We start from the raw sequence: 26,867 nt of genomic DNA on the forward strand, positions 1-26,867 counted from the left end.
GCACTCAACACTGTCAAAGTAAAAAAAATAATTGCGACTTGTATCCATTTTAAACCTTGCCCCTCTCGCCCTACAGCGGGTAGAGCTGCTGCCTCAAGGCGCCGGAGCCCCGGGTTTGATCCCGACCTCGGGTGCTGTCTGTGCGGAGTTTGTACGTTCTCCCTGTGACAGCGTGGGTTTCCTCCGGGTGCTCCGGTTTCCTCCCACACTCCAAAGACGTGCCGGTTAGTAGGTCAATTGGCTTCTGTGAAATGCCCCAAATGTGTGGGGAGTGGCTGTGAAAGGTGGCTCAGCGGGCGGGGTTAAAAGAGAACTCGTGTGAGTGGGAGATGTTGGTCGGCGTGGACAGTGGTCTGAAGGACCCTGTATCTCTAAACTAAAGTAAAACAAGCCAAGCGTCAAGATTTTAACGGCACCTGGTCGTTCCGGAGGGGGAATTCCTCCTCGCCCGTCTTCAGCTTTACGACTGGGAGCCACACTTCCTTCAGACCAGGCTGAGCAACCTGGGGTGAAATGGGCACAGCAGAGGGCGTTCCGTCTTCGCAAGTTTCCTCGGGCAGCTGCTCCACGTCCCCAGCGGCTGTCCGGTAATAATAGGTGCTGGCAGCGGACTCGTCTCTGGTTCAAAACAAAATGAGAAGCGTTTGCAATAACCTGAAACTTGGAGAAATAATTTCAACAAGTGCACGTACAGAGTAATGCCCCTGTCCCACTTAGGAAACCTGAACGGAAACCTCTGGAGACTTTGCGCCCCACCCAAGGTTTCCGTGCAGTTACCGGAGGTTGTAGGTGGTTGCCGGAGGTTGCAGGTAGTGGAAGCAGGTAGGGAGACTGACAAAAACCTCCGGTCTTACCTTCCACTACCTGCAACCTCCGGCAACCACCTTCAACTAGCATCGCAACCGGCTTCGACTAAAAAATTACCGATTTTTAAAACGGCAACCTATTTTTAGTCGCGGCCGGTTTTGAATTTTTTGAAATAATCGCCGGAACATAGAAGAAGCGGAAACCACTTTCGACCATTAGGGAAACTGACAAAAACCTCCGGGAACCGCAAGGAAACCTTGGGTGAGGAGCAAAGTCTCCAGAGGTTTCCGTTCAGGTTTCCTAAGTGGGACAGGGGCATAAAGCTCTCAGGGCATTGTGAGGATGATCTGGCAGCCACATCTCTCACCCCATTGATCGCTACGGTTACAAGTTCATAAGGTCTTAAGTGATAGGAGCAGAATAGCACCATTCGGCCCATCAAGTCTACTCTACCATTCAGTCATGGCTGATCTATCTCTCCCTCCTAGCCCCATTCTCCTGCCTTCTCCCCATAACCCCCGACCCGTACTATTCAAGAATCTGTCTATCTCTGCCTTAAAAATATCCATTGGACTTGGCCTCCACAGCCTTCAGTGGCAAAGACTTCCACAGATTCACCACCCTCTGACTAAAGAAATTCCTCATCTCCTTCCTTTAATTCTGAATTTGTTGATCAGGGTTGACTTGGTGGGTATCGTGGCTGGGTGCATGGCCCCCTTCCCTCAATGTTCCATGTGAGACCCCTCGAAGCTCAGCGCTCGGTCACAGAGGATAACCCCTAGAGAAGGACCGCAAGTGGTGGCACGGTGGTAGAGTTGCCACCTTACAGCGCCAGAGACCAGGGTTCGATCCTGACCACGGGTGCTGTCTGTACAGAGTTTGTACATTCTACCCGGGACCTGTGTGGGTTTTCTCCGGGTGCTCTGGTTTCATCCCACACTCCAAAAGACATACAGGTTTGTAGGTTAATTGGCTTGGGTAAAATTGTAAATTGTCTCTAGTGTGTGTAGGATAGTGTTAGTGTACGGGGATCGCTGGTCAGCCAGTGGGCCTGTTCCCGTGCTGTATCTCTACTAAACTAAAAATAATTTCAACAAGTGCACGTACAGCACCTTCTGAAAGCACAAACGCTCTCAGCGTGTATAACATGGGGATAGATACAGCATAATGTTTCTTCTCCACTGACCCAGCAAACACTTCTACAGACAGTGCACTGCATAGTTTAGCCACAAAATATGGTGGCACAGTGGAGCAGCAGGTAGAGCTGCTGCCTCACAGCGCCGGTGACCCTGGTCCGATCCTCACCTCGGGTGCTGGCGGTGTGGAGTTTGCAGGTTCTCCTCGTGACCGCGTGGGTTTTCTCCAGGTGCTCGGGCTTCCTCCCACATTCCAAAGACGTGCGGGTTTGCAAGTTAATGGCTCTCTGCCAGTTGCCCGCAGTGGGTAGGGGGTCGGATGCGAGAGTGGGGGTAACATAGAACCTGTGTGAGTGTGAACCAGCGATGGAACGGCATGGACTCGGTGGGCCGAAGGGCCAGTTTCCACGCTGCATCTTTCAATCAAGGGTACCCTGTCCGAGTGGCATCACAGCACAAGCCGCTCACTGGAGGCCAACCGGCAACGATTCTTTGACCATGTCGCTGGATCAATGGGTAGCCAGGGAGCCCCTTTAATTGTGGCCGCATGTACGAGAGTAGTGTTTAGTTTAGTTTAGAGATACAGCGAGGGAACTGGCCCTTCATTCCAATGAGTCCGCACCGACCAGCAATCCCCGCACACTAACACTATCCTACACACACACTACCGAAGATCTAGGAGAAAACCCGTGCAGTTCACGGGGAGGACGTGCAAACGCCGCACAGGCAGCACCCGTAGTCACCCTCAAACCCAGGTCGCTGGCGCTGCGTGGTAGCGGCTCTACCGTTGTGACACCGTGTCGCCCTGTAGAGTGTCAGGACCTCCTGCGAGACACCAACCTGTGCTCCACGGCAGCAACGACAAATCCATGGGACGCTATTTCTAAGCAAATGGCGGAGTACACGGACCTGGGAAGGAAAGAACATAGCAGTGAGATGCCGCCATACACAGTATGTACTTTATTTGTCACAGGTACCGAGGGACAGTGAAATTCATTGTTGTGTTCAGTTCAGTACAAGTATCACTATACATAACCACTTAGTTTATTACCACATTGCTCAGAGTGTATCATTAAATGAGGGAAAGAAAGGTACAGCAGGCAGTGAAGAAAGCGAATGGTATGTTAGCATTCATAGCAAAAGGATTTGAGTATAGGAGCAGGGAGGTTCTACTGCAGTTGTACAGGGTCTTGGTGAGACCACACCTGGAGTATTGCGTACAGTTTTGGTCTCCTAATCTGAGGAAAGACATTCTTGCCGTAGAGGGAGTACAGAGAAGGTTCACCGGACTGATTCCTGGGATGTCAGCACTTTCATATGAAGAAAGACTGGATAGACTCGGCTTGTACTCGCTAGAATTTAGAAGATTGAGAGGGGATCTTATAGAAACTTAAGTGGTTGGACAGGCTAGATGCAGGAAGATTGTTCCCGATGTTGGGGAAGTCCAGAACAAGGGGTCACAGTTTAAGGATAAGGGGGAAATCTTTTAGGACAGAGATGAGAAAAACATTTTTCACACAGAGAGTGGTGAATCTCTGGAATTCTCTGCCACAGAAGGTAGTTGAGGCCAGTTCATTGGCTATATTTCAGAGGGAGTTAGATGTGGCCCTTGTGGCTAAAGGGATCAGAGGGTATGGAGAGAAGGCAGGTACAGGATACTGAGTTGGATGATCAGCCATGATCATATTGAATGGCGGTGCAGGCTCGAAGGGCCGAATGGCCTACTCCTGCACCTATTTTCTATGTTTCTATGACAACATTCTTACACTCACACAAGAGCAGTTTAATTTAGAGATACAGCACGAAAACAGGTCCCTCGGCCCATCGAGTCTGCGCCTACCAGAGATCCCCGCACGCTAGCATCATCCTGCACACACTCGGGACAATTTACATTTATACCAAGCCAATTAACCGATACATTCCTCCTACCGATGTGGGAGGAAACTGAAGATCTTGGAGGATGTGGTTACGGGGAGAACGCACAAACTCCGTGCAGATAGCACCCATAGTCAGGATCGAACCCGGGTCTCCGGCGCTGCAAGCGGTGTAAGGTGGCAGCAACTCTACCGCTGCCCCCACCCTGCCGCCCTTAGTGGCGCCCAGAGGCGAGGAGAACATTCAACAGCATTGATGAAGCAAGCGAGTGATGGAATTCTTTTCAGATGGGCGTATGGATATGCAGAGAATGGAGGGCTACGGGTCACATGCAGGCACATGAGTTTAATCTATCTTAGCATCCATGTTCGGCACAGACATTGTGGGCTGAAGGGCCCCTTCCTGTGTTGAAATACTCAATGTACAATGAACTCCGCAGATGAGGAACTTGGGAGAGGGTGCAAAGGAGCAGAGATGTATCTCTGGGGAAGTCAAGTGTGCGCGTGCAAGAGGAAACCAGAGAAAACTATGCTCCATACTTCCCCGTTTTTATATTATTAAAAAATAAATAATACCACTGACCAAAATCCACGCGACAATAAACTAAACTGAACGATGCACATCCTCCACAGATGCTGCTTCACCAGCTGTGTTACTCTGGTGGTTTGTGACTTCTTTTCTATTGAAGCCAACAGGCGTATGATCACCTGGGCCCGAATGCAAGATAGAGATGCAGAGTTGAGATATGTGTGTGACCGCACTCTACCTGAATGCCCCAAGGCCATGGGAAAATACAATCAGTGGGTATTTCTCCTCAGCTCTGAAAGGAGCATTCCACGCGACTGGGACTGTTTGGTAACCTAAAGGAGACAACAAATTAGTTTAGTTTCGAGATACAGCATGGATACAGACTGTCCGGCTCACCGAGTCCGCACAGGCTAGCGATGCCCGCACACTAACACCATCCTACACACACTGGGGACAGGCTATAATTTTACCAAAGCCGATTTGCCTGCAGACCTGTACGTCTTTGGACTGAGGGGTCTCCCGGAGAAAACCCACGCAGGTCACCTGGGGAGAACGTCCAAACTCCGTACAGACAGCACCCATAGTCAGGATCGAACCTGGGTCCCTGGCATTGTGAGGCAGCAACTCATTGCACCACAGCGCCGTGCCTGAGTGGGTCAAAATAATACACAGAAATTACACTGAATTGAGATGTAGGATTCCATTATATAAGCTCGTTTTCCAGATTTGTGCTTGAATTTCATTTTTTTTTTAAATCACAAAAACACTAATTGACAGCAATATCCACCATGAATGACAATGTGGTTTTGCTGCCCATTAAAACAATTCTTGTAACTTTCGCCCCATATTTCTCTCCCCCGTAGCTATGTGTTCCTCTCTACAGGTCCGTTTACCTTGAGGTTACAAAAGCAATTAACACCAGATGCTGCAAATCCAAAATTACAAAAATATTAAATTAAAAAGCAAGATAGACATAAAATGCTGGAGTAATTCAGAAAGACAGGCTGCATGTCTGGAGAGGAGGAATGGGTAACCTTTTGGGTCGAGACCCTTCTTCATCCTGAGGAAGGGTCTCGACCTGAAATGTCACCAATTCGGCCATTTAGACGAGGAAAAGCTTTTTCACCCAGAGAGTTGTGAATCTGTGGAATTCTCTGTCTCGGAAGGTAGTGGAGGCCAATTCTCTGGATGCTTTCAAGAGAGAGTTAGAGCTCTTAAAGATAGCGGAGTCAGGGGATATGGTGAGAAGGCAGGAACGGGGTACTGAATGTGAATGATCAGCCATGATCACATTAAATGGCCCGAGAGGCCGAATGGCCTACTCCTGCACCTATTGTCTATTGTCCAGAGATGCTGCCCGACCCACTAAGTTATTCCAGCATTTTGTGTGTATTTTCAGATTAAACCTGCATCTGCAGTTCCTTCCTAAACATTTCCAAAGTACCTAGTTGTGGCTGCACTTATAGCTGCGTTCACAGATAATCAGACCTCCTTACAAGTCTCGTTGTCACCTTCCCCTCAGCTGACAATGTACCATTCTAAATGTCCTTGATCATCATCCGCTGGGGGTTTTCACACCTTACCCCACCATATCTTTAGTCTCCCCCTCCCCTGACACTCAATCTGAAGGAGGGTCTCGACCCGAAATGTCAGCCAGCCCTTCTCTCCAGAGATGCTGCCTGTCCCGCTGAGTTATGCCCCTGTCCCACTTAGGAAACCTGAACGGAAACCTCTGGAGACTTTGTGCCCCGCCCAAGGTTTCCGTGCGGTTCCCGGAGGTTGCAGGTGGTTGCCGGAGGTTGCAGGTAGTGGAAGCAGGTAGGGAGACTGACAAAAACCTCCGGGAACCGCACGGAAACTTTGGGTGGGGTGCAAAGTCTCCAGAGGTTTCCGTTCAGGTTTCCTAAGTGGGACAGGGGCATTACTCCAGCATTCTGTGCCTATCTCCTTGCATCCCCACCCTTTGTTGATCACTCGGAAGTTCTCCTCGCATGCTCCCGTCTCCCGTGGGCACCTTCCACCTCCCCCTCCCCTCCCCTCCCCTCACCCACTTCAGTCTGGGAGCCTCTGCCCACAGTTACTGGCTCGGTGGCCCTGCGAGGCGAGATTATTGTTGAGCGCCACTCACCGAACGCCAGGTTGAGGAGAGGGATGCTCCACCTGCTCCGATTGAGATAGTTGACAAGGCCAGCGCAATACTCGTACCGTGGAATCCACAGCGGCGGCCTCGACTGCTCCACAGCCTCACACGGGTAATAAAGACGACAGAAGCTTCCCTGAAATAAACAAAGTGGGAATGTCACAGGGCGGGTGAAGACAGAAGGGAATACTTCACAGGGCGATCTCAAGGTGGAGTAGCGGTAGTACTACTGCCTTGCAGTGCTACAGACCCAGGTTCGATCCCGACTACTGGTGCTGGTACAGATTCAGACTCTCTGATGCACGTAAATATATTTATTTATTGCTCATATTCTATGTCGCTCTTCTAGGGAGATGCTAACTGCATTTCATTGTCTCTGTACTGTACACTGCACAATGACAATAAAGTGTGAATCTGAATCTGTACGGAGTTTGTACGTTTTTCCCGTGATCTGCGTGGGCTTTCTCCGAGATCTTCGGTTTCCCCCACACTCCAAAGGCGTACAGGTTTGCAGGTTAATTAGCTTGGTGTAAATGTAAAATTTGTTCCTAGTGTGTGTGTACTTCCTGAGAAGATTTCGGAGAGTCGGATTGTCAAGGAAGACTCTCTCTAACTTCTACAGGTGCACAGTCGAGAGCATGCTGACCGGTTGCATCGTGGCTTGGTTCGGAAATTTGAGCGCCCTGGAGAGGAAAAGACTACAAAAAGTAGTAAACACTGCTCAGTCCATCATCGGCTCTGACCTTCCTTCCATCGAGGGGATTTATCGCAGTCGCTGCCTCAAAAAGGCTGGCAGTATCATCAAAGACCCACACCATCCTGGCCACACACTCATCTCCCTGCTACCTTCAGGTAGAAGGTACAGGAGCCTGAAGACTGCAACAACCAGGTTCAGGAATAGCTACTTCCCCTCAGCCATCAGGCTATTAAACCTGGCTCGGACAAAACTCTGATTATTAGCAACCACTTTCTGTTATTTGCACTACCAGTTTATTTATTCATGTGTGTATATATTTATATCATGGTATATGGACACATTTATCTGTTTTGTAGTAAATGCCTACTATTTTCTGTGTGCTTAAGCAAAGCAAGAAATTCATTGTCCTATACAGGGACACATGACAATAAACTCACTTGAACTTGAACTTGAACTTGTAGGGTAGTGTTAATGTGCGGGGGATTTACTTGTCGGAGCGGACACATAGTGACTACATATCATATAGAAACTCAGAGAGCACATATTTAGTTTTCTTCCTGTAACCTCCTCTCAGTGGCCCCATAGCAGAAGCACCCACATCACGGGGCTGGAAACTGGAAGTATCCTGAGCTAATTCTGTTACCACTGTCATCTGTTGCATCAAGTGATGCCTTCCACTGATTGTCGCCGGAAGCTTGTGTCCTTTTCAGGACGGACGATGACAGCGATGTCAACATTTGTAACAAGATGGACACGAAAAGAAGAAGAAGAACTGATTTCCATGTCTTCACACTGCAGACATCTCATCGTTGAGTCAATGTCCACTCCATCTCATTTTCACTTTAATCTATTCATCCCACAATCCCATCCATTGTGCCCCTCTCTTATACCAGAGGTGGATTTTAACGGCCATTTAGCCAACCAGTTGGTTTCTGGATGTGGGAGGAAACCAGAGCCCCCGAGGGAAACCCACCCGGTCACAGTGAGAATGTGCAAACGCCACAGATAGCAAAGATACAACATGGAAACAGGCCCTTTGGCCCACCGAGTCCATGCCGACCATCGATCACCTGTTTACACTAGTTTTATGTTATCCCACTTTCTCATTCGCTCCCTACACATTGGGGGAGAACTATCATAGAGGCCAATTATCCTGCAAACCCGCATGTCTTAGAACCTGGAGGCAAACCATGTTCACAGGGAGAACGTGCTAACTCCACACAGACAGCACCCAAGGTCAGGATTGACCCCATGTAGTCACTGCACCACTGTGCTGCCCCTAAACTGGTGTTCTCACTCTGTAATATACAGTTGCCACCAATTCGTGGCACGGCAACAATTAGGGTGGCACCATGGTAAAGTCGCTGCCCCACAGGACCCGGCTTTGGTCCTGACTACAGGGGCTGTCTGTACGGAGTTTGTACTTTCTCCCCGTCACCTGCGTGGGTTTTCTCCGGGATCCCCCAGTTTCCTCCCACCCTTGACAAACGTACAGATTTGTAGGTTAATTAGCTCGGTATAATTGTAAATTGTGTGTGTAGGATAGTGTTAGTGTGCGGGGGATCGGTGCGGACTCGGTGGGCCGAAGGGCCAGTTTCTGCGCTGTATCTCTAAATTATCTCGATAAAACCCATCAAGCTCCTTTCATTGGTCTCAAAGAACAACTTCTGCTCGATTTTTCTCAGCTGTATCATTTTATAGTATCAGTTGCATTTTCTTTAGATATTGGTCCAGCACCTGTCAAAAAAAATCTGCTAACACTATGAGCTTTATCAATATTTTCTCCTACTTAAGAAAATGTGGAGCCCTGAGGCGTTCCTCTTAGTCCTTCATCCCCAGATCAGCCCGTTTCCTCCTCTGGCTTCACTCTTCTGCCCGAGAGATTGCAGCAAGATTACAGGATGATGTAACCAGGCAAGGGTAGCATGGACTCAAAGAACAACCTGCTCGACTTTTCTCAGGGAACGTAGCACTGGAAAGCCCGAAAGGCGAGCGGAAGGAAATGCTGTTCAATCGACAATATTTACTACACGGGAACAGAACAATTCTCCCCCCCCCCCCGCCATTGAACGCACAATTTCACTTTACCTCCCTCGTGTGGTCAATCATGAAGTCCGTGCAGCCCACGTGGAACGGCCCTTTTGCGGTCGGCAGCTTCAGCGAAAACATGGCCCCCATCTTTCTAACCGCATGAGACCCTTTCTCTGGGACGGACAAGACAACAAAAAAAGGGTTTTATTAATTATAATAATAATGGATGGGATTTATATAGCGCCTTTCTAATACTCAAGGCGCTTTACATCGCATTATTCATTCACTCCTCAGTCACACTCGGTGGTGGTAAGCTACTTCTGTAGCCACAGATACCCTGGGGCAGACTGACGGAAGCGTGGCTGCCAATCTGCGCCTACGGCCCCTCCGACCACCAACAATCACTCGCACACATTCATACACAGGCAAAGGTGGGTGAAGTGTCTTGCCCAAGGACACAACGACAGTATGCACTCCAAGCGGGATTCGGACCGGCTACCTTCCGGTTGCCAGCCGAACACTTAGCCCATTGTGCCATCTGTCGTCCCTTAGTAGAACCATCTTGCCTTCCCTTAGTAGAACCAGAGGTAACATTGAGAGAGAGAACTATCTTAATGATTTGGATGAGGGGGATAGAAGATTTTATGGCCAAATTTACGGATGATACGAAAATAGGCGCCAGGGCAGGTAGTGTAGAGAAGGCAGGGAGTCTGCAGAAGGACTTGGACAGGTTGGAAGAGTGGGCAAAGAAGTGGCAGATGGAATGTAGGGGTAGAAAAGTGTGGAGTCCTGCATTTTGGTATTAGGAATAGAGGCGTAGATTATTTTCTAAATGGGGAGAGGACACAGAAATCGGACGTGCAAAGGGACTCGGGAGTGCTGGTGCAGGATTCCCAAAAAGTACATCTGCAAGTCGAATCAGTAGTAAAGAAAGCAAACGCAATACTAGCATTTATTTCCAAGAGGGCTTGTATGCAAAAACAGGGATGTAATGCTGAGGCTCTATAAGGCGCTGGTGAGCAATTTTGGGCACCATATCCGAGGAAGGATGTGCTGGCTCTGCAGAGGGTCCAGAGGAGGTTTACAAGAATGACTAGGTTAACCCATGATGAGTATTTGAAGGCAGTGGGCCTATATTTGTGGGGTTTAGAAGAGGGGGACCTCTTTGACACGTACCGAATAGTGAAAGGCTTGGATAGAGTGGATGTGGGGAAGATATTTCCACTAATGGGAGAGTCTGGGACTAGAGGTCATAGCATCAGAATTGAAGGACATTCTTTTAAAAAGATGTGGAGGAATTTCTTTAGGCAGAGGGTGGTGAATCTGTGGAATTCTTTGCCACAGACGGCTGTGGAGGCAAAGTCAGCGGAAAGACAATACATGATTACAATCGAGCCAATCACTGTGTAGAGATAATTGATAAGGGAATAATGTTTAGTGCAAGAAAAAGCCAGCAAAGTTCGATCAAAGATAGTCTGAGGATATCCACCCAACTTGCCAAGAGCCAAAATCATCACATGTACTGACAACAGAACTTACTTGTGGCAGTTTAATACATGCAAAACACATAGATTATATTAATACCAAAGAGATCGATAAATGAATAACCTTAATACCAGTGAATGAATAATCTTAACAATGCAAAACACAGATAATATAATAAGAAATAGATAAATGTAACCTTAATACTAAGGAGAGAAGAAGGGTCTCGACCCGAAACGTCACCCGTTCCTTCTCTCCAGAGATGCTGCCTGTCCCGCTGAGTTACATCCGCATTTTGTGCTTATCTTCCCTATACAAGGCAAGGTTGTACCTCACTTGGCCCGAGACTAATAGTCTTGGAGACAGGTTTGTTCTCACCATTGGAGAGAGTATAAACAAGCTTGGCAAGAGGGTAGGATATGGAACAAAAGATTCAGAAGGGAGAGAAGTAGAACTGAAAATGGAAGTCAGGGTGAAGGGGTCATTATAAAAAAAATGGGGGAAAAAAGCATCAGACCTTTCAGAAGTGAAGGTAGAAAAAACTGTGGCAATATAAAGTATGAAAGAAATTTAGGCTAAAATCAAAGTTATGCCATTCATTAATCATTGGCTGATCATTAATCGCAAAGCGCAGGCTCGGCGATCGTTTCGCTGAACACCTCTGCTAAGTTTGCGATCTCCTGGTTGCTAAAGAAGAACTCCCCCTCCCATTCCCACACTGACCGTTCTGTCCTGAGCCTCTTCCACTGTCAGAGCAAATTGGAGGAACAGCACCTCATATCTCACATGGGCAGCTTTCAACCCTGCGGCATGAATATTGATTTCTCGAACTTCGAGTAGTCTTTGCTTTCCCTCCCTCTCCGTCCCTCCCCCCCCCTAGTTCTCCAACCAGTTTCACTGTTTGTCTGATTAATTTTTCTGATTGTACACCTTGTTGTCACCTTCCCCTCAGCCAACAATGAACCACTCTGCATTTCCCAGATCATCATCTTCTTTTTGTTTCCTCACCGTACCCTTCCATATCTCTAGTCTCCCTCTCCCCTGACTCCCAGTCTGAAGAAGGGTTTTGACCCGAAACGCCACCCATTCCTTGTCTCCAGAGATGAATGAATGAATACATTTATTGGATAAGTATTCACATACAAGGAATTTGCCTTGGTGCTCCGCCCACAAGTGACAACATGATATACAGTGACAGTCACGAATGACACATAAAACACTAAACAATAATAAAACACCATCGATCAAACATGTGAACCAAACAAAATACCAGAACGAAAGGAGGCTACAGATTTTTGGCTGTTGACTAGAGCTACTACTCGTGGAAAAAAAGCTGTTTTTATGTCTGGCTGTGGCAGCTTTGACAGTCCGGAGTGGCCTTCCAGAGGGAAGTGATTCAAAGAGTTTGTGGCCAGGGCGAGAGGGGTCAGGGATGATCTTACCCACTCGCTTCCTGGCCCTTGCAGTGTACAAATGCTGCCCATCCTGCTGTTATTCCAGACTATCTTCAGTGTAAACCAGCATCTGCAGTTCCTTTCTATATATACATTTCCCTTACTTTTGACCTCCCAAAGTGCAACACCTCACACTTTTCCTCTCATCCAATTATTGCGAAAGAAAACCCGACAATCCTTATACCTGACATCAAATATTTTGATGGAATTTTAGGCCTTTGTTTGGTGTATGGAACAAAAGCTGCCAAAGGAGGTCGTTGAGGCTGGGACTATCCCAACTTTTAAGAAACATTTAGACAGGTACATGGATAGGACGGGATGTGGACCAAACATGGGCAGGTGGGACTAGTGTAACTGGGACATGTTGGCCGGTGTGGGCAAGTTGGGCCGAAGGATCTGATTCCATGCTGCAGTGCTATGACTCTAATCTATGGATCAAGTCTAATGTTTTCTCAGCAGTTTAAAGAATCACTGGATGAACTCAAGGGAGGAGAGTGTTTGCATACAATGGATGGTGCACATCATTTACTTAGAGAAAGCAAGGTGGATACTTTATTAACGATGATTTGCACTCTGGTTTCTCGTCAGTTGCCAAGAGAAAATGTTGTGTCAGTATCATTTGACTTCCTTATTTGCCTCTTGCACATCCGTCCTCTCACCACTCGATGAAGGTAAGTTTATAACTATGCTCTCTGAAAACACCAGGGCATCTTGATTAGGCAGTTTCGCCTCAAAACCACCTACACTTTTGAAAAACATCATACAGCCCCCAAACACCATAGATTTAAAAAGCATAGAGATAAAATAAACCTATTGATGGTAACCGTTGAAAATTAAACAGATATGCTTTTGTGGTTTAATATCGTGACTTAATACGTGTTCTATTAATTGTGCTGGAGTAACTCAGCGGGACAGGCAGCATCTCTCGGAAGAAGGAATGGGTGATGTACCGGGTCGAGACTCTTCTTCAGACTCCGACCCGAAACGTCTCCCGTTCCTTCTCTTCAGAGACGCTGCCTGTCCCGCTGAGTTACTCCAGCATTTTGTGTCTACTTCGGTTTAGACCGGCATCTGCAGTTCCTTCCTACACATTCTGTTAATTGTGTGCTTGGTATCAAGGCACTGACATAGAATGGGATATCAATGTATGTCTGTAAGAGCCATCGGCATTAGCCAATTTCCCAATCTCAGTAGACGTTTAATTGCTAAATTATTCATTATTCCATATATAAAGCTTTTAAAAAAAAAAAGTGCCACTGCTCAAGTCCTCAATATGTGGTGATATTTCAAATCCCATCAACAGTCTTAAAAAAGTATCTTTAATGAAATCATTGAATTTTTTGGCACTGAAGATGGCCATTCAGCTCATTGTGTCCATGGTTCACTGAGCTGCAGAGACCACTGCTTATCCATATTCATCAGAGATGGAGCCAACGTACTCAAAGCACCGGAGAGATTTTAGTTTAGTTTTAGAGATACAGTATGGAAATAGGCCCTTCGGCCCATCTAAACCGCACCAATCAAAGGGAGATGGTGTGGGGGAAATTGGACTGTTACAGGTCACCTCAAATTGGAGAATTCAATGTTCAACCTTCTTCCCTATCGTTTCCCCCACACACTCCTCTCACCCCTTCCCTCACACAACCCATCTCACCCCTTCTCTCCCCACCTCCCTTCACCACACCCTCTCACCCCCTTCTCTCCCCACCTCACCCCACACAAGCCCATCTCACCCCCCCTGCCCACCTCCCTCCCCCTTACAACCTTCTTACCCCCTTCTCTCCCCACCCTCCTCTCTCTTCCCCCTTCCCATACACAAGCCCATCTCACCCTCTCCTCCCTTCCTCTCCCCCACACAACCCTCTCACCCCCCCCCCCCCCCCCTCCCTTCCCTCTCACCCACTCCTCTTTCCCTCCTCCACTCCCCCAGCGACACTGGCTCGTTCGCCTTCGCACAGAAACCAGGAAACACTTGGTGAAACATCTTGCCCCACCCCCCCACGAAACCATTGCACCGTGGAGCATTTAAAAAATAAATATCTTGCTTTTAAAAGGAGGTCCCCTTCTTGAGAGGTCAAAATGGAAGTTTTCTTCAATTCCAAGAGCAAGTCAACTTTCAGAAAGGGTTCCAAACTTGTGCAGCAGTAGCCGCTGCTTGGAGACTCTGTGCACTGACTAACAGGCGCTGCTACTGTTTCATTTCTCTTGCAGTGTTACATTCTTGCTCACCTTGCACCCGTCCTGGTAACGCAGCTGCTCCTCGCCCCGATCTCACCCAACTCTGGCAGCCTCGGGGGAGGCTGGTAGTTGTGGTCTCTTTAGCGTTGACAAGCCGTGGGCGCTGCACGGGTGAACTACAATGCCTACACCACACCGCGGTCCAGAGGGCTCGGCCTCAATACAAGGGACACACAACTGAGAGGCTTACGCCCTCTGTGAGCATTGTGTTAGAACTGCATACATTCCCCATTTAGCTTTTTTTAATTTCCCTTCCAATTTGAACTCAGCGATTTTTTTTTTCACACTACATTCATTTCATCAGTGTATTATTTTTTAATCAGTTTTATTGCAAGTGCAAGTGAAATGAATTTGCCAGCAGCGATACAATGAAAAAAGAACACACAAAAACACAATAAACATTTAACACAAACATCCACCACAGCATTCATCCCTGTGGTGGAAGGCACAAAATTTGGTCACTGAGTAGCAGTAGAGTTGCTGCCTTACAGCAAACTGCAGTGCCGGTGACCCGGGTTCGATCCCGACTACGGGCGCTGCCTTGTACGTTCCCCCCGAGACCCGCGTGAGTTTTGCGGTGCTGGCTCGAAGGGCCGTATGGCCTCCTCCTGCACCTATTTTCTATGTTTCTATGAGTCAACCTATAAAATTACACCTGACCTCCCAGTACAAGTGCACGCACAGGAAAACATAGGGAAAGTGACAGAGGGAAGGTGGCATGCCCTAAGTTTAGATTAATTTTAAACCCGCAAGCAACAGAAGAGGCACAAGAACATGTGATTAATAAGGGTATCAAAGATTAGGGGGAGAAGGCAGGAGAAAAAAAAAGATCAGCCATGGTGAAGCAGACTCGATGGGCCGAATGGCCTAATTCTGTTCCTATGTCTTATGATGATATGATTTGGGTCAAAGGGACTGTCAACATGCTGTATAACTCTATGGATAAAACCAACTGACTGAAGTGTCATCCAGTTATGCAACAGTGGAGAGAAGTATTCAAGAGAGAGTTACATGAAGCTCTTAGGGCTAACAGAATCGAGGGTTATGAGGAGAAAGCAGGAACGGGGTACTGATTTTGGATGATCAGCCACGATCATATTGAATGGTGGTGCTGGCTCGAAGGGCCGTATGGCCTACTTCTGCACCTATTTTCTATGTTTTGGACAGTGGTCTGACTGACTGTTTAAAATAGATGAGCCATGATAGAATGGCAGAACAGACTCGATGGGCTGAAGGGCCTAATTCTGTTCCTATGTCCTATGATCCTGTGAACATGAATTGGATAAAAATGTGTTAGATGATAATAAGATTTGTGTTGAATGTAATATTTATTCTATAACTATTTATGTGTTCCTAAGACTACTGTAGCTGTTTTAAAAATTTAGATTATTATCTTAAATTGTGTTCTACAGCTGCTATAATGGGATTTGAACTCAGGTCGATATTATTAGCCCAGGTCTCTGGGAAACTCGTCTAATACCTTAACTGCTGCGTAACTGCCATGAGGTCTAATGTAGGAAGGATCCATTTTACTAATCTGAAGAAGGGTTTGAAGAAGGGTTTTCGGCCCGAAACGTCGCCTATTTCCTTCGCTGCATAGATGCTGCTGCACCCGCTGAGTTTCTCCAGCAATTTTGTGTACCTTCCATTTTACTAATGATGGGTTGAGGGATAAATAAAGCAGAAAGCGCTGGAGATGGAAAGTCGTGCAGAATTTTGCGACAAGAGGAACTGAGACAAGGTTTCAGTCAACGAGTGTGCACCAGAACTGGGATTGGAATGAGTTGTAAGTGGCAGCCTAGGAGATGGAGGGAGGAGAGGATAAAGGGAAGGTCTGTGGAAGGTTGGAGATGAGGAGAGATTCGCTACCAGATACTCAATGGGAACCAGAACTGTACATCTGTGTCTCTCTGGTGCGAAGATAGACACAAAATGCTGGAGTAACTCAGTGGATCAGGCAGCATCTCTGGTCACACGTTCAAGCATCATGCCTTTCTAGTACTACCCATATCTGAAGAATGTAGATCAAAAGAAGTGTGGGGGGCAGGAACTGAAAAGTCACTGGCCTCTTCCTAGTCATGAGGATCTTTTGTGCTTTCTGTAAATCTCTATTTATCTGAATATAAAATTATGAGTAGTACAATGGGGTAAACAGTCAGAAATGGCCAACACTAGAGAGCAGATCTACAAGGTGAGAGGGGGAAAGCTTAATGGAGATGTGCGAGGCAGGTTTTTTACACTGAGAGTAGTGGGGGCCTGGAATGTGTCGCCCTGGGTGGTGGTGAAGGTAGATACAATAGTGGTGTTTAAAGAGGCTTTTTGATAGGCATGTGGAAGTGCAGGAAATAGAGGGATATGGATCATGTAGATGAGATCAGTATAACTTGGCATCATGTTTGGCACACACATTGTGGGCCAAAGGGCCCCTTCATGTGCTGTGTTGTTCTATGTTCTCTTCCTAAAAAGGATGCAATTTTGCTCATCGGGAGAGAGGAAATCTTGGCTTTCGAGAGACTTTTGGCCAAAGTCCAGTTTGTGGTGCCCAGATATTGCCGTGTTACACAGAAACAAAGTTCTATCAAAACTCGCTTAAACTTCTGCTGACAATCACTAACAATCACTGCTAATCTTGTTGGATACGGCAATCAACATCGGTCCATATTAAAGTAATGCAGGAACCCTTAGATTGGAAATGGAGATGTGCGGGGCAGGTGGGGTCCTGGGTGTGCTGCCAAGAATGGCGGTGAAGACAGATACGATAGTGGCGTTCAGGAGACATTTTGATAAGCACATGGCAATGCAAGGAATAGAGGGATATGATTCAATGAAAATGTTTATTTTATAATCTGCTGACATTAGTAAATAGAAATTGTCATCAGAATAGGTTTAGAGCACCCATTTCTCAACTTGCCGTGGATTTGACAGCACATTAATATAATTCCTTGGTAAAATAAAGGAGTCCCAATCCGAACCTAGCGCGGAACCCTGCAGGGTAACTATGAGGTTGTGTTTGCAATCTGTTAAATTCCAATTGAAAGCTACAAATTGAAAAACAAAGCCAGCTTTTTTTGCACTTGGGTAATTGCTGCCTCAGGCCAATTGACTGTAGCTCGAGGACTTGGCCATTGCAGGGGGGAAATTAGCGGAAGGAACTGCAGATGCTGGTTTAAACTGAAGATAGACACAAAATGCTGGAGCAACTCAGCGGGACAGGCAGCGTCTCTGGAGAGAAGGAATGGGTCTTCTTCAGAAGAAGGTTCTCGACCCTTTCCACTCCAGCGTTATTACATGAGGAAATGAGTTGGGAAAAACTAACGCCTACAATGGCATGCACAGGATTGACATTTGCTGACCTTTGGAGGGGTACATGTGTGTGCATGTATCTGTGACCCCACCAGGTTGGTTGGTAGGGGAGAGACCTCGTCTTGATCTAAACTTTACTTTAGATTTTTGATTTTGGAGATACAGCACGGAAACAGGCCCTTCGGCCCACCAGGCCCTTCGGCCCACCAGGCCCTTCGGCCCACCAGGCCTGCACCGACCAACTGTTCACTTACACGACCCTATACACTGGGGACAATTTATAATTTTATCGAAGCCAGTTAACCTACAAACCTGTAGGTCGATGGAGTGTGGAAGGAAACCGGAGCACCCGGAGCAAGCCGGCGTGGTCACATGGAAAACGTACAAACTCCGTACAGACAGTGCTTGTAGTCAGGATTGAATCCCGGTCTCTGGCGCTGGCTGTAAGGCAACAACTCTATTCTGTGCCACCGTGCCTCCTGCTATCACCACCCACCACCCCAACCTTGATCGATATTATCTAAATGGTGGCCGACTAGGAAAAGGGGAGATGCAGCGAGACCTGGGTGTCATGGTACACCAGTCATTGAAAGTAGGCATGCAGGTGCAGCAGGCAGTGAAGAAAGCGAATGGTATGTTAGCTTTCATAGCAAAAGGATTTGAGTATAGGAGCAGGGAGGTTCTACTGCAGTTGTACAGGGTCTTGGTGAGACCACACCTGGAGTATTGCGTACAGTTTTGGTCTCCAAATCTGAGGAAGGACATTATTGCCATAGAGGGAGTGCAGAGAAGGTTCACCAGACTGATTCCTGGGATGTCAGGACTGTCTAATGAAGAAAGACTGGATAGACTTGGTTTATACTCTCTAGAATTTAGGAGATTGAGAGGGGATCTTATAGAAACTTACAAAATTCTTAAGTGGTTGGACAAGCTAGATGCAGGAAGATTGCTCCCGATGTTGGGGAAGTCCAGGACAAGGGGTCACAGCTTAAGGATAAGGGGGAAATCCTTTAAAACCGAGATGAGAAGAACTTTTTTCACACAGAGAGTGGTGAATCTCTGGAACTCTCTGCCACAGAGGGTAGTCGAGGCCAGTTCATTGGCTATATTTAAGAGGGAGTTAGATGTGGCCCTTGTGGCTAAGGGGATCAGAGGGTATGGAGAAAAGGCAGGTACGGGATACTGAGTTGGATGATCAGCCATGATCATATTGAATGGCGGTGCAGGCTCGAAGGGCCGAATGGCCTACTCCTGCACCTAATTTCTATGTTTCTATGTTTCTATGATAGAGTGGATGTGGAAACGATGTTGGGAGAGTCTAGGACCAGAGGTCATGGCCTCAGAATGAAAGGGCGCCCTTTTTAGAAAGGAGGTGAGGAGGAACTTCTATAGCCCGAGGGTAGTTAATCTGTAGAACTCATTGCCACAGAGGACTGAGGAGGCCAAGTCAGTGGATATTTTATAGGCTGACATAGACAAATTCTAGATTAGAATGGGTGTCGTTATGGGGAGAAGGCAGGAAAATTGGATTAGGTGGCAGAGATCAGCCATGATTGAATGGCGGAGTGGACTTGATGGGCCGAATGCCCTGATTCTACTTCTATAACTTGTGAACTTGTACGTGTCAGTAGGGGGGAAAGAGCCAGTGACAAAGGGCACTAAAATAGGCATGATAGAGTGATAGCGAAAACAAGAGCAAGACAGAGAGAAAACAGAAGCGAGTGAGAAAGGGACTGAGGGAATGAAAGAGCAGGTGAGCAACAGAGAGAGGACAAGACGAAAGAAAGAGAACATTATTTGATAGCAAGAGAGATGAGTGCGTTGGAGAGAGCAGGTGTTGGGGTGGAAGCAAGAACAAGAGTGACAATGAATGATAAATTGTAAAAGAAAGTAAGAGAGAGTGTAGGGGAGAGTGCAAGGGGGAAAGCAAGAGACAGGAAACAAGCTTGAAAGGAAACAAGAACAGGTTTGTTATACAAATTCTTGCGTGGTCTCCTAAGATCTGTTAACATACAAGATTATTAACGGTTTGGACGCACTAGAGGCAGGAAACATGTTCCCGATGTTGTGGGGAGTCCAGAACCAGGGGCCACAGTTTAAGAATAAGGGGTAAGCCATTTAGAACGGAGATGAGGAAACACTTTTTCTCACAGAGAGTGGTGAGTCTGTGGAATTCTCTGCCTCAGAGGGCGGTGGAGGCCGGTTCTCTGGATGGTTTCAAGAGAGAGCTAGATAGGGCTCTTAAAGATAGTGGAGCCAGGGGATATGGGGAGAAGTGTTCAAAAGGGAACTGCAGATGCTGGAATATCGAAGGTACACAAAATTGCTGGAGGAACTCAGCGGGTGCAGCAGCATCTATGGAGCGAAGGAAATAGGCGACGTTTCGGGCCGAAACCCTTCTTCAGAGGAGAAGGCAGGAACGGGGTACTGATTGTGGATGATCAGCCATGACCACATTGAATGGCAGTGCTGGCTCGAAGGGCCGAATGGCCTACTCCTGCACCTATTGTCTATTGTCCATTGTCTATTGTACATTGTCTATTGTTTCAGGTCGAGACCCTCTTCAGACAGTTTCCAGTCCATCATCGGCTCTGCCCTCCCTACCATCAAGGGGATCTATCGCAGGCTCTGCCTCAAAAAGGCTGCCAGCATCATCAAGGACCCACACCATCCTGGCCACACACTCATCTCTCCCCCAACATCGGGAACATGTTTCCTGCTTCTAGCGTGTCCAATCCCTTAATAATCTTATATGTTTCAATAAGATACCCTCTCACCCTTCTAAATTCCTGTGTATATGTCCATTCACTCCATTCTTTCAACATATGACAGTCCCGCCATCACGGAAATTAACCTCGTGAACCTATGCTGTACTCCCTCAATAGCAAGAATGGCCTTCCTCAAATTTGTAGACCAAATCTGCACACAATACTCCAGGTATGGTCTCACTAGGGGCTTGTACAACTGCTGAAGGACCTTTTTGCACCTATACTCAACTCCTCTTGTTATGAAGGCCAACATGCCATTAGCTTTCTTCACTGCCTGCTGTACCTGCATGCCTTCTCTCCAGAGATGCCGCTTGGCCCAATGTGTTACCCAGCTTTTTGTGTCTATCATCAGTTTAAACCAACATCTGCAGTTCCTTCCTACACAACTGGAAACTGTCTCCCTACTGCTCGCACCCCAATGGACTGCACCTGGTATTCCTAACAGCCAACTCAGCTCACTTACTTGATGTCAGATGAGGACACAAACTATTATTTGTGGAATTTTTCTCATTATTAAATACGATTAATGGATTGTAATTATATCTTAGTACCATAATAACCTTTGCTCCATCAGTTTTTAGCTGTAGCAATTCCAGTCATTTAACACATTACCAGCATTATATTATAATATTTTTCCCTTTACCATTCATTAGCTTAAGAAATTAAAGTTCAGTATAATGACACTGAGACGTGATATTACACCAGATGCAATATCCAGTGAACTTTAAAAACTTCTCAAAATACAACCCTTAAAAGACCTTCCCTGAATAATACATCAGCAAACTCGAAGACTAACCAAAGGCAATTATCAACTGATCTTCTCTTTACATAAAACCCTGGAGTCCAGGCTTCTCCTTTTCCTTTCCTTCCTCCATTCACAAGGACTCATCATGTAGTCTCCAATCCTGGATGCATCCTCACCCTCTCACTCACTCACTCACTCACTCACTCACTCACTCACTCACTCACTCACTCACTCACTCACTCACTCACTCACTCACTCACTCACTCACTCACCCACTCACTCACTCACTCACTCACTCACTCACTCACTCACTCACTCACTCACTCACTCAGGAACTAAATTACTGATTCTCTCTCTCAGGAGTGAGTGCTGGGCCCATGATGGTACGTCATCTCGAGGAGCAATATGAATGAGAATGTACACGGCATGGTTAGTAAGTTTACAGATTACATTAAAATAGATGCTGTCATAGACAGTAAAGATTGTTATCCGAATTACAGCAGGTCCTTGATCAGTCGGATTTGAGGCCAAGGAATGGCAAATGGAGTTTAATTCAGATAAGTGCAAGTTGTTGCATTTTTGGAAGCCAATGCAAATGGGCGGAACGGCACCTCATATTCTGTTTGGGCACCTAACAACCCAACAGTATGAATTTTGATTTCCCTAACTTTAAGTAACTTTTGCTTTCCCTCTCTCTCTCCGACCCTCCACCCATCCTAGTTCTCTGACTAGTTTCACTGAACTTCTGATTAATTTTGTTTAAGAAGGAACTGCAGATGCTGGAAAATCGAAGGTACACAAAAATGCTGGAGAAACTCAGCGGGTGCAGCAGCATCTATGGAGCGAAGGAAATAGGCAACGTTTCTGGCCGAAACGTTGCCTATTTCCTTCGCTCCATAGATGCTGCTGCACCCGCTGAGTTTCTCCAGAAATTTTGTGTACCTTCTGATTAACTTTACTGGTTGTATTCCTCCTTGTCACCTTCCCCCTCAGCTAACAATGAGCCATTCTACATTTCCTTATCATCATTTGCTTTGATGTGTCATTTTCACACCCCATCCTTCCATATTGCTAGACTCCCTCTCCCTGACTCTCAGTCTGAAGAAGCGTCTCAACCCAAAACGTCGCCCATTCCTTCTCTCCAGAGATGCTGCCTGTCCTGCTGAGTTAGTCGAGCATTGTGTGTCTACCTTCGATTTCAAGTCAAGACATGAAATCGAAAGTCAAAAGAGTTTATTGTCATTTGTCCCAGATAGGACAATGAAATTCTTGCTTGCTGCAGCACGACAGAATATTTTAGGCATAAATACAGATCAGATCAGATCAGTGTGACCATATACCATAGAATATATATATACATACACACACATAAATACACAGATAAATGCAATAGGCTGTTATAGTTCAGAGTTTGTTTGAAGTTGTGTTTAATAGTCTGATGGCTGTGGGGAAGAAGCTATTCCTGAACCTGGATGTTGCCGATTTCAGGCTCCTGTACCTTCTACCTGATGGCAGCAAAGAGATGAGTGTGTGGCCAGGATGGTGTGGGCCCTTGATGATGCTGGCAGCTTCATCAAGGGATCTATCAGCGCCTGTGATAGATCCCCTCGATGGTAGGGAGGTCAGAGCCGATGATGGACTGGGCAGCGTTTACAACGTTTTGCAGCCTTTTCCGCTCCTGGACGCCCAGGTAGCCGAACCAAGCCACGATGCAACCGGTCAGCATGCTCTGATTTAAACCAGCATCTGCAGTTCTTTCGTACACATAGCAATCGTTCTATATCTCTCTGCATCATCATTTATATCTCTCGTTTCCATTTCCCCTGACAAGTCAACTCAGCAGATTCCAAGCAGATCAGATATAGACCATACAAAGATACAATCAGTGCAAACTCAAGTTCAATAGGTAGGGCAAAGGGGAAGATACAGAGTGCAGAATATAGTTCTCAGCACTGTAGTGTATTGTAGGGCATCAGTTCCATAGACAAAATCCAATGTCCTCAATGGGGTTGAGGTAAAGGGAACAGTACCCAAGCTTATGGAAGGACCGTTCAGGAAAGGTTGGGCAGGCTAGGTGTTTATTCCTGTTTTTTTTTACTCCTTCTGTAGTTGTACAGAGCCCTAGTGAGACCACAACTGGAGTATTGTGTGCAGTTTTGGTCCCCTAATTTGAGGAAGGACATTCTTGCTATTGAGGGAGTGCAGCGTAGGTTTACAAGGTTAATTCCCGGGATGGCGGGTCTGTCATATGCTGAGAGAATTGAGCGGCTGGGCTTGTACACTCTGGAGTTTAGAAGGATGTGAGGGGATCTTATTGAAACATATAAGATTGTTAAGGGCTTGGACACGCTAGAGGCAGGAAACATGTTCCCGATGTTGGGGGAGTCCAGAACCAGGGGCCACAGTTTAAGAATAAGGGGCAAGCCATTTAGAATGGAGATGAGGAAACACTTTTTCTCACAGAGAGTGGTGAGTCTGTGGAATTCTCTGCCTCAGAGGGCGGTGGAGGCCGATTCTCTGGATACTTTCAAGAGAGAGCTAGATAGGGCTCTTAAAGATAGCGGAGTCAGGGGATATGGGGAGAAGGCAGGAACGGGGTACTGATTGGGGATGATCAGCCATGATCACGTTAAATGGTGGTGCCGGTTCGAAGGGCTGAATGACCTACTCCTGCACCTATCGTCTATTGTCTATTTATTCACTGGAGCAGAGGAGACTGAGCGGTGATCTTAGGGAAGTGTATAAAATCTTGAGGGGCATCCAGTAGATGGAGTGAATGTCTTTTTTCCAGGGTTCAGGAGTCAAGAACTAGAGGCATAGGCTTAATGTGAGATGGGTAGGAATTAATAGGAACTCGAGGAGTAACCTTTCTGCACAGAGCATGGTACGATGCTTGTACAGCTGCCAGAGGAAGTGGTTGAGGCTGGGGCAATAACAATATTTAAAAGACATTTGGACAGACACATGGATAGGAAAGGTTTAGAGGGATGTGGGTGAAACTGGGCGAATGGGAATTGCTTAAATGGGCATCTTGGTGGGTATGGACAAGTTGGGCTGAAGGGCCTGTTACCAGGCTGAATGACGCTAAGACTATTTAAAGTTCATTTTAAGTTGCTTTCAATTCAACCAACTAATTCTGTGTTTTTTTTTAGTTTTGAGATACAGCGTGGAAACAGGCCCTTCGGCTCACCGAGTCCACGCCGACCTGCGATCCCCGCGCAGTAACACTATCCTACACACACTATGGACAATTTACAATTTTACCAAGCCAATTTGGCTACAAAACTATGTTTTTGGAGTGTGGGGGGGGAAACCGGAGCTCCCGGAGAAATCGCACGCAGGTGGTGGGGAGGAAGTCCAAACTCCATACAGACAGCACCCCTAGTCAGGATCGGACTTGGGTCTCTGGAGCTGTGAGGCAGCAGCTCTAACACCGTGCCTGCCTTGGTATGTCAGAGCTGTGACCAGTGCCATGTGAATCCAATTAACGAGCAAAACTGGAATGCTGAATTAATAAACCAAAGTATGGTCTAATTGCTCACAATCCCGCCTCTTCTTTCTGATGCTGGAGAACGCACTGTTCTGGTCAGGAACTGATGACCATTGTTTTGACTGACCTGACATTATACGTTTGTGCTCACACTAATGATTTTGCATGTCCAATATGCTGGGCATGTTCTGCTGACAGTGTTGCCATTGCAGGCTTCATGATCGGTTATTTCTGATCCAATTCTGACTGAATCAAAACCACTGGCATTAAGCCTATGATTGTTTTCATCGTCTGAGGCAGAGCCATTGATCCGGGTTGTAGAACCTGCAGCAAGAAAGATGCAACCATTTCTATCATCTCCTTAATCTCCAAAGCAAGTGGAAAATTGTCCCTATATATTTCACATGACACGATGTCTGGAAGGTCCCAATGTCTTCACTATTTTGTAGAATTTACGTCTATGATGAATTTTGTCTAACACGTATGATTCATGTTTCTGTGAGTTGTCTGAATTTCTGATCTTATAGAAGTGTAGAAAATCATAAGAGGAATAGATTGGGTAAAAACACAGATTCTCTTGCCCAGACTAAGGGAATCGGGAACCAGAGGATAGAGGTTTAAGGTGAAGGGGTAATAGGAACCTGAGGGTTAACTGTTTACACAAATGGTGGTGGGTGTGTGGAATGAGCTGCCAGAGGAGGTAGTTGAGGCAGGCACCATCGCAAGGAACATTTCGACAGGTACATGGATATGTCAGGTTTAGATGGATATGGGCTAAACGCAGTTAGCTGGGAATAGTGTAGAAACATAGAAACATAGAAAATATGTGCAGGAGTAGGCCATTCGGCCCTTCGAGCCTGCACCGCCATTCAATATGATCATGGCTGATCATCCAACTCAGTATCCTGTACCTGCCTTCTCTCCATACCGCCTGATCCCTTTAGCCACAAGGGCCACATCTAACTCCCTCTTAAATATAGCCAATGAACTGGCCTCTGTGGCAGAGAATTCCACAGATTCACCACTCTCCTGTGTGAAAAATGTTTTGCTCATCTCGGTCCTAAAAGATTTCCCCCTTATCCTTAAACTGTAACCCCTTTTTCTGCACTTCCCCAACATCGGGAACAATCTTCCTGCATCTAGCCTGTCCAACCCCTTAAGAATTTTGTAAGTATCTATAAGATCCCCCCTCAATCAGTGAAGATGGGACATATTGGTCGGTGTGAGCAATTTGGGCTGAATTTGTTTCCACAACGGATGATTCCCTGATTCGATGACTCTGCATTAGCGATGCTGCTGCAAGCACCATTTTCATTGCACCAGTAACTCACCATGCTCACGCATATCACAATGAACTTGACTTAACTTGACTAGCGATGTTGCTTCAGAGATAAATATCGTTCTTGTAAACCTGAAGGAATATTCTCTGGACTACGTAATCCTTCTTCAAAGGACGAAAGAACAATATACTCACTCCAGCAAACAGTGAACCTTTGCAATATATTATCCGCCTTCTTTGCTACATAATCTTTCCTGCCCTCCATTCTACCGCATGTTTGAGATGAGAAGAAATGTCTTCACCCACAGAGAGCTGAGTTTCAACATTGGAGGGTTTTACATGCCCACCTGCCGATTACAGTCAACACGGAAATCAAGGGGATTTTTAGGTATAAAGGGAACCATGGGGGTGCGGGGTTAGTACAGGGAAAAGAAACAAAGATAAAAGAACAGCAATGATCTTACTGAAAGACTGAATGGTGTAATCATGCTACTATTTCCTAAGATCTTAAACATTATGTTCTGTTTGTTCTCTCTTCCCTCCTGCCCTTTGTCTGTAGTGTTAAAGACAAATACTTTTCCCACAAGGTCAACAGTTGGCAGCTTTCAGATTGTATTGACTCATTAATTATTATTAATGAGTTTCTATCCCTCCGTCTCTCTCTCTCGCTTCGAACTTTTTTTATCTATAACTTTTTCCAGTTTGTTGAAAGGTCATCGATTTGAAAAGTTGTCATTTTTATCTCTCTGCAGATGCTGCCTAAATATTTCCAGTATGTTTTGTTTCATTTCAAGTGCCTCTTTTCTTATCCGAGTATCCGAGATGAGGTCTCACTAAGGCTTTCCATTTACTTGTATCAGAGAATCTCTCATGTGTAGGAAGGAACTGCGGATG

General features: G+C 46.4%; 1 protein-coding gene and 1 long non-coding RNA gene across 2 annotated transcripts in view; both read right to left on the bottom strand.

Annotated features, from left to right (window-relative positions):
* The window catches only part of LOC116988378 (platelet-activating factor acetylhydrolase 2, cytoplasmic-like), a 32,149-nt gene extending 17,634 nt beyond the window's left edge, over positions 1-14,515 (bottom strand). Inside the window, exons 1-6 of the mRNA XM_033045038.1 lie at positions 14,380-14,515; positions 9,272-9,387; positions 6,475-6,622; positions 4,585-4,678; positions 2,784-2,852; positions 417-618 (exon numbers count right to left, since the gene is read on the bottom strand). Of these exons, the coding sequence (XP_032900929.1) occupies positions 417-618; positions 2,784-2,852; positions 4,585-4,678; positions 6,475-6,622; positions 9,272-9,361 (603 nt within the window). The 5' untranslated portion in view covers positions 9,362-9,387; positions 14,380-14,515. The remainder of the gene's footprint in view (positions 1-416; positions 619-2,783; positions 2,853-4,584; positions 4,679-6,474; positions 6,623-9,271; positions 9,388-14,379) is intronic.
* Positions 1-26,867, bottom strand: part of LOC116988384 — a 321,226-nt gene that overhangs the window by 116,709 nt on the left and 177,650 nt on the right. The window lies entirely within an intron of this gene.

The sequence above is a fragment of the Amblyraja radiata genome, chromosome 27, assembly GCF_010909765.2.
Source record: "Amblyraja radiata isolate CabotCenter1 chromosome 27, sAmbRad1.1.pri, whole genome shotgun sequence".
Lineage (NCBI taxonomy): Eukaryota > Metazoa > Chordata > Chondrichthyes > Rajiformes > Rajidae > Amblyraja > Amblyraja radiata.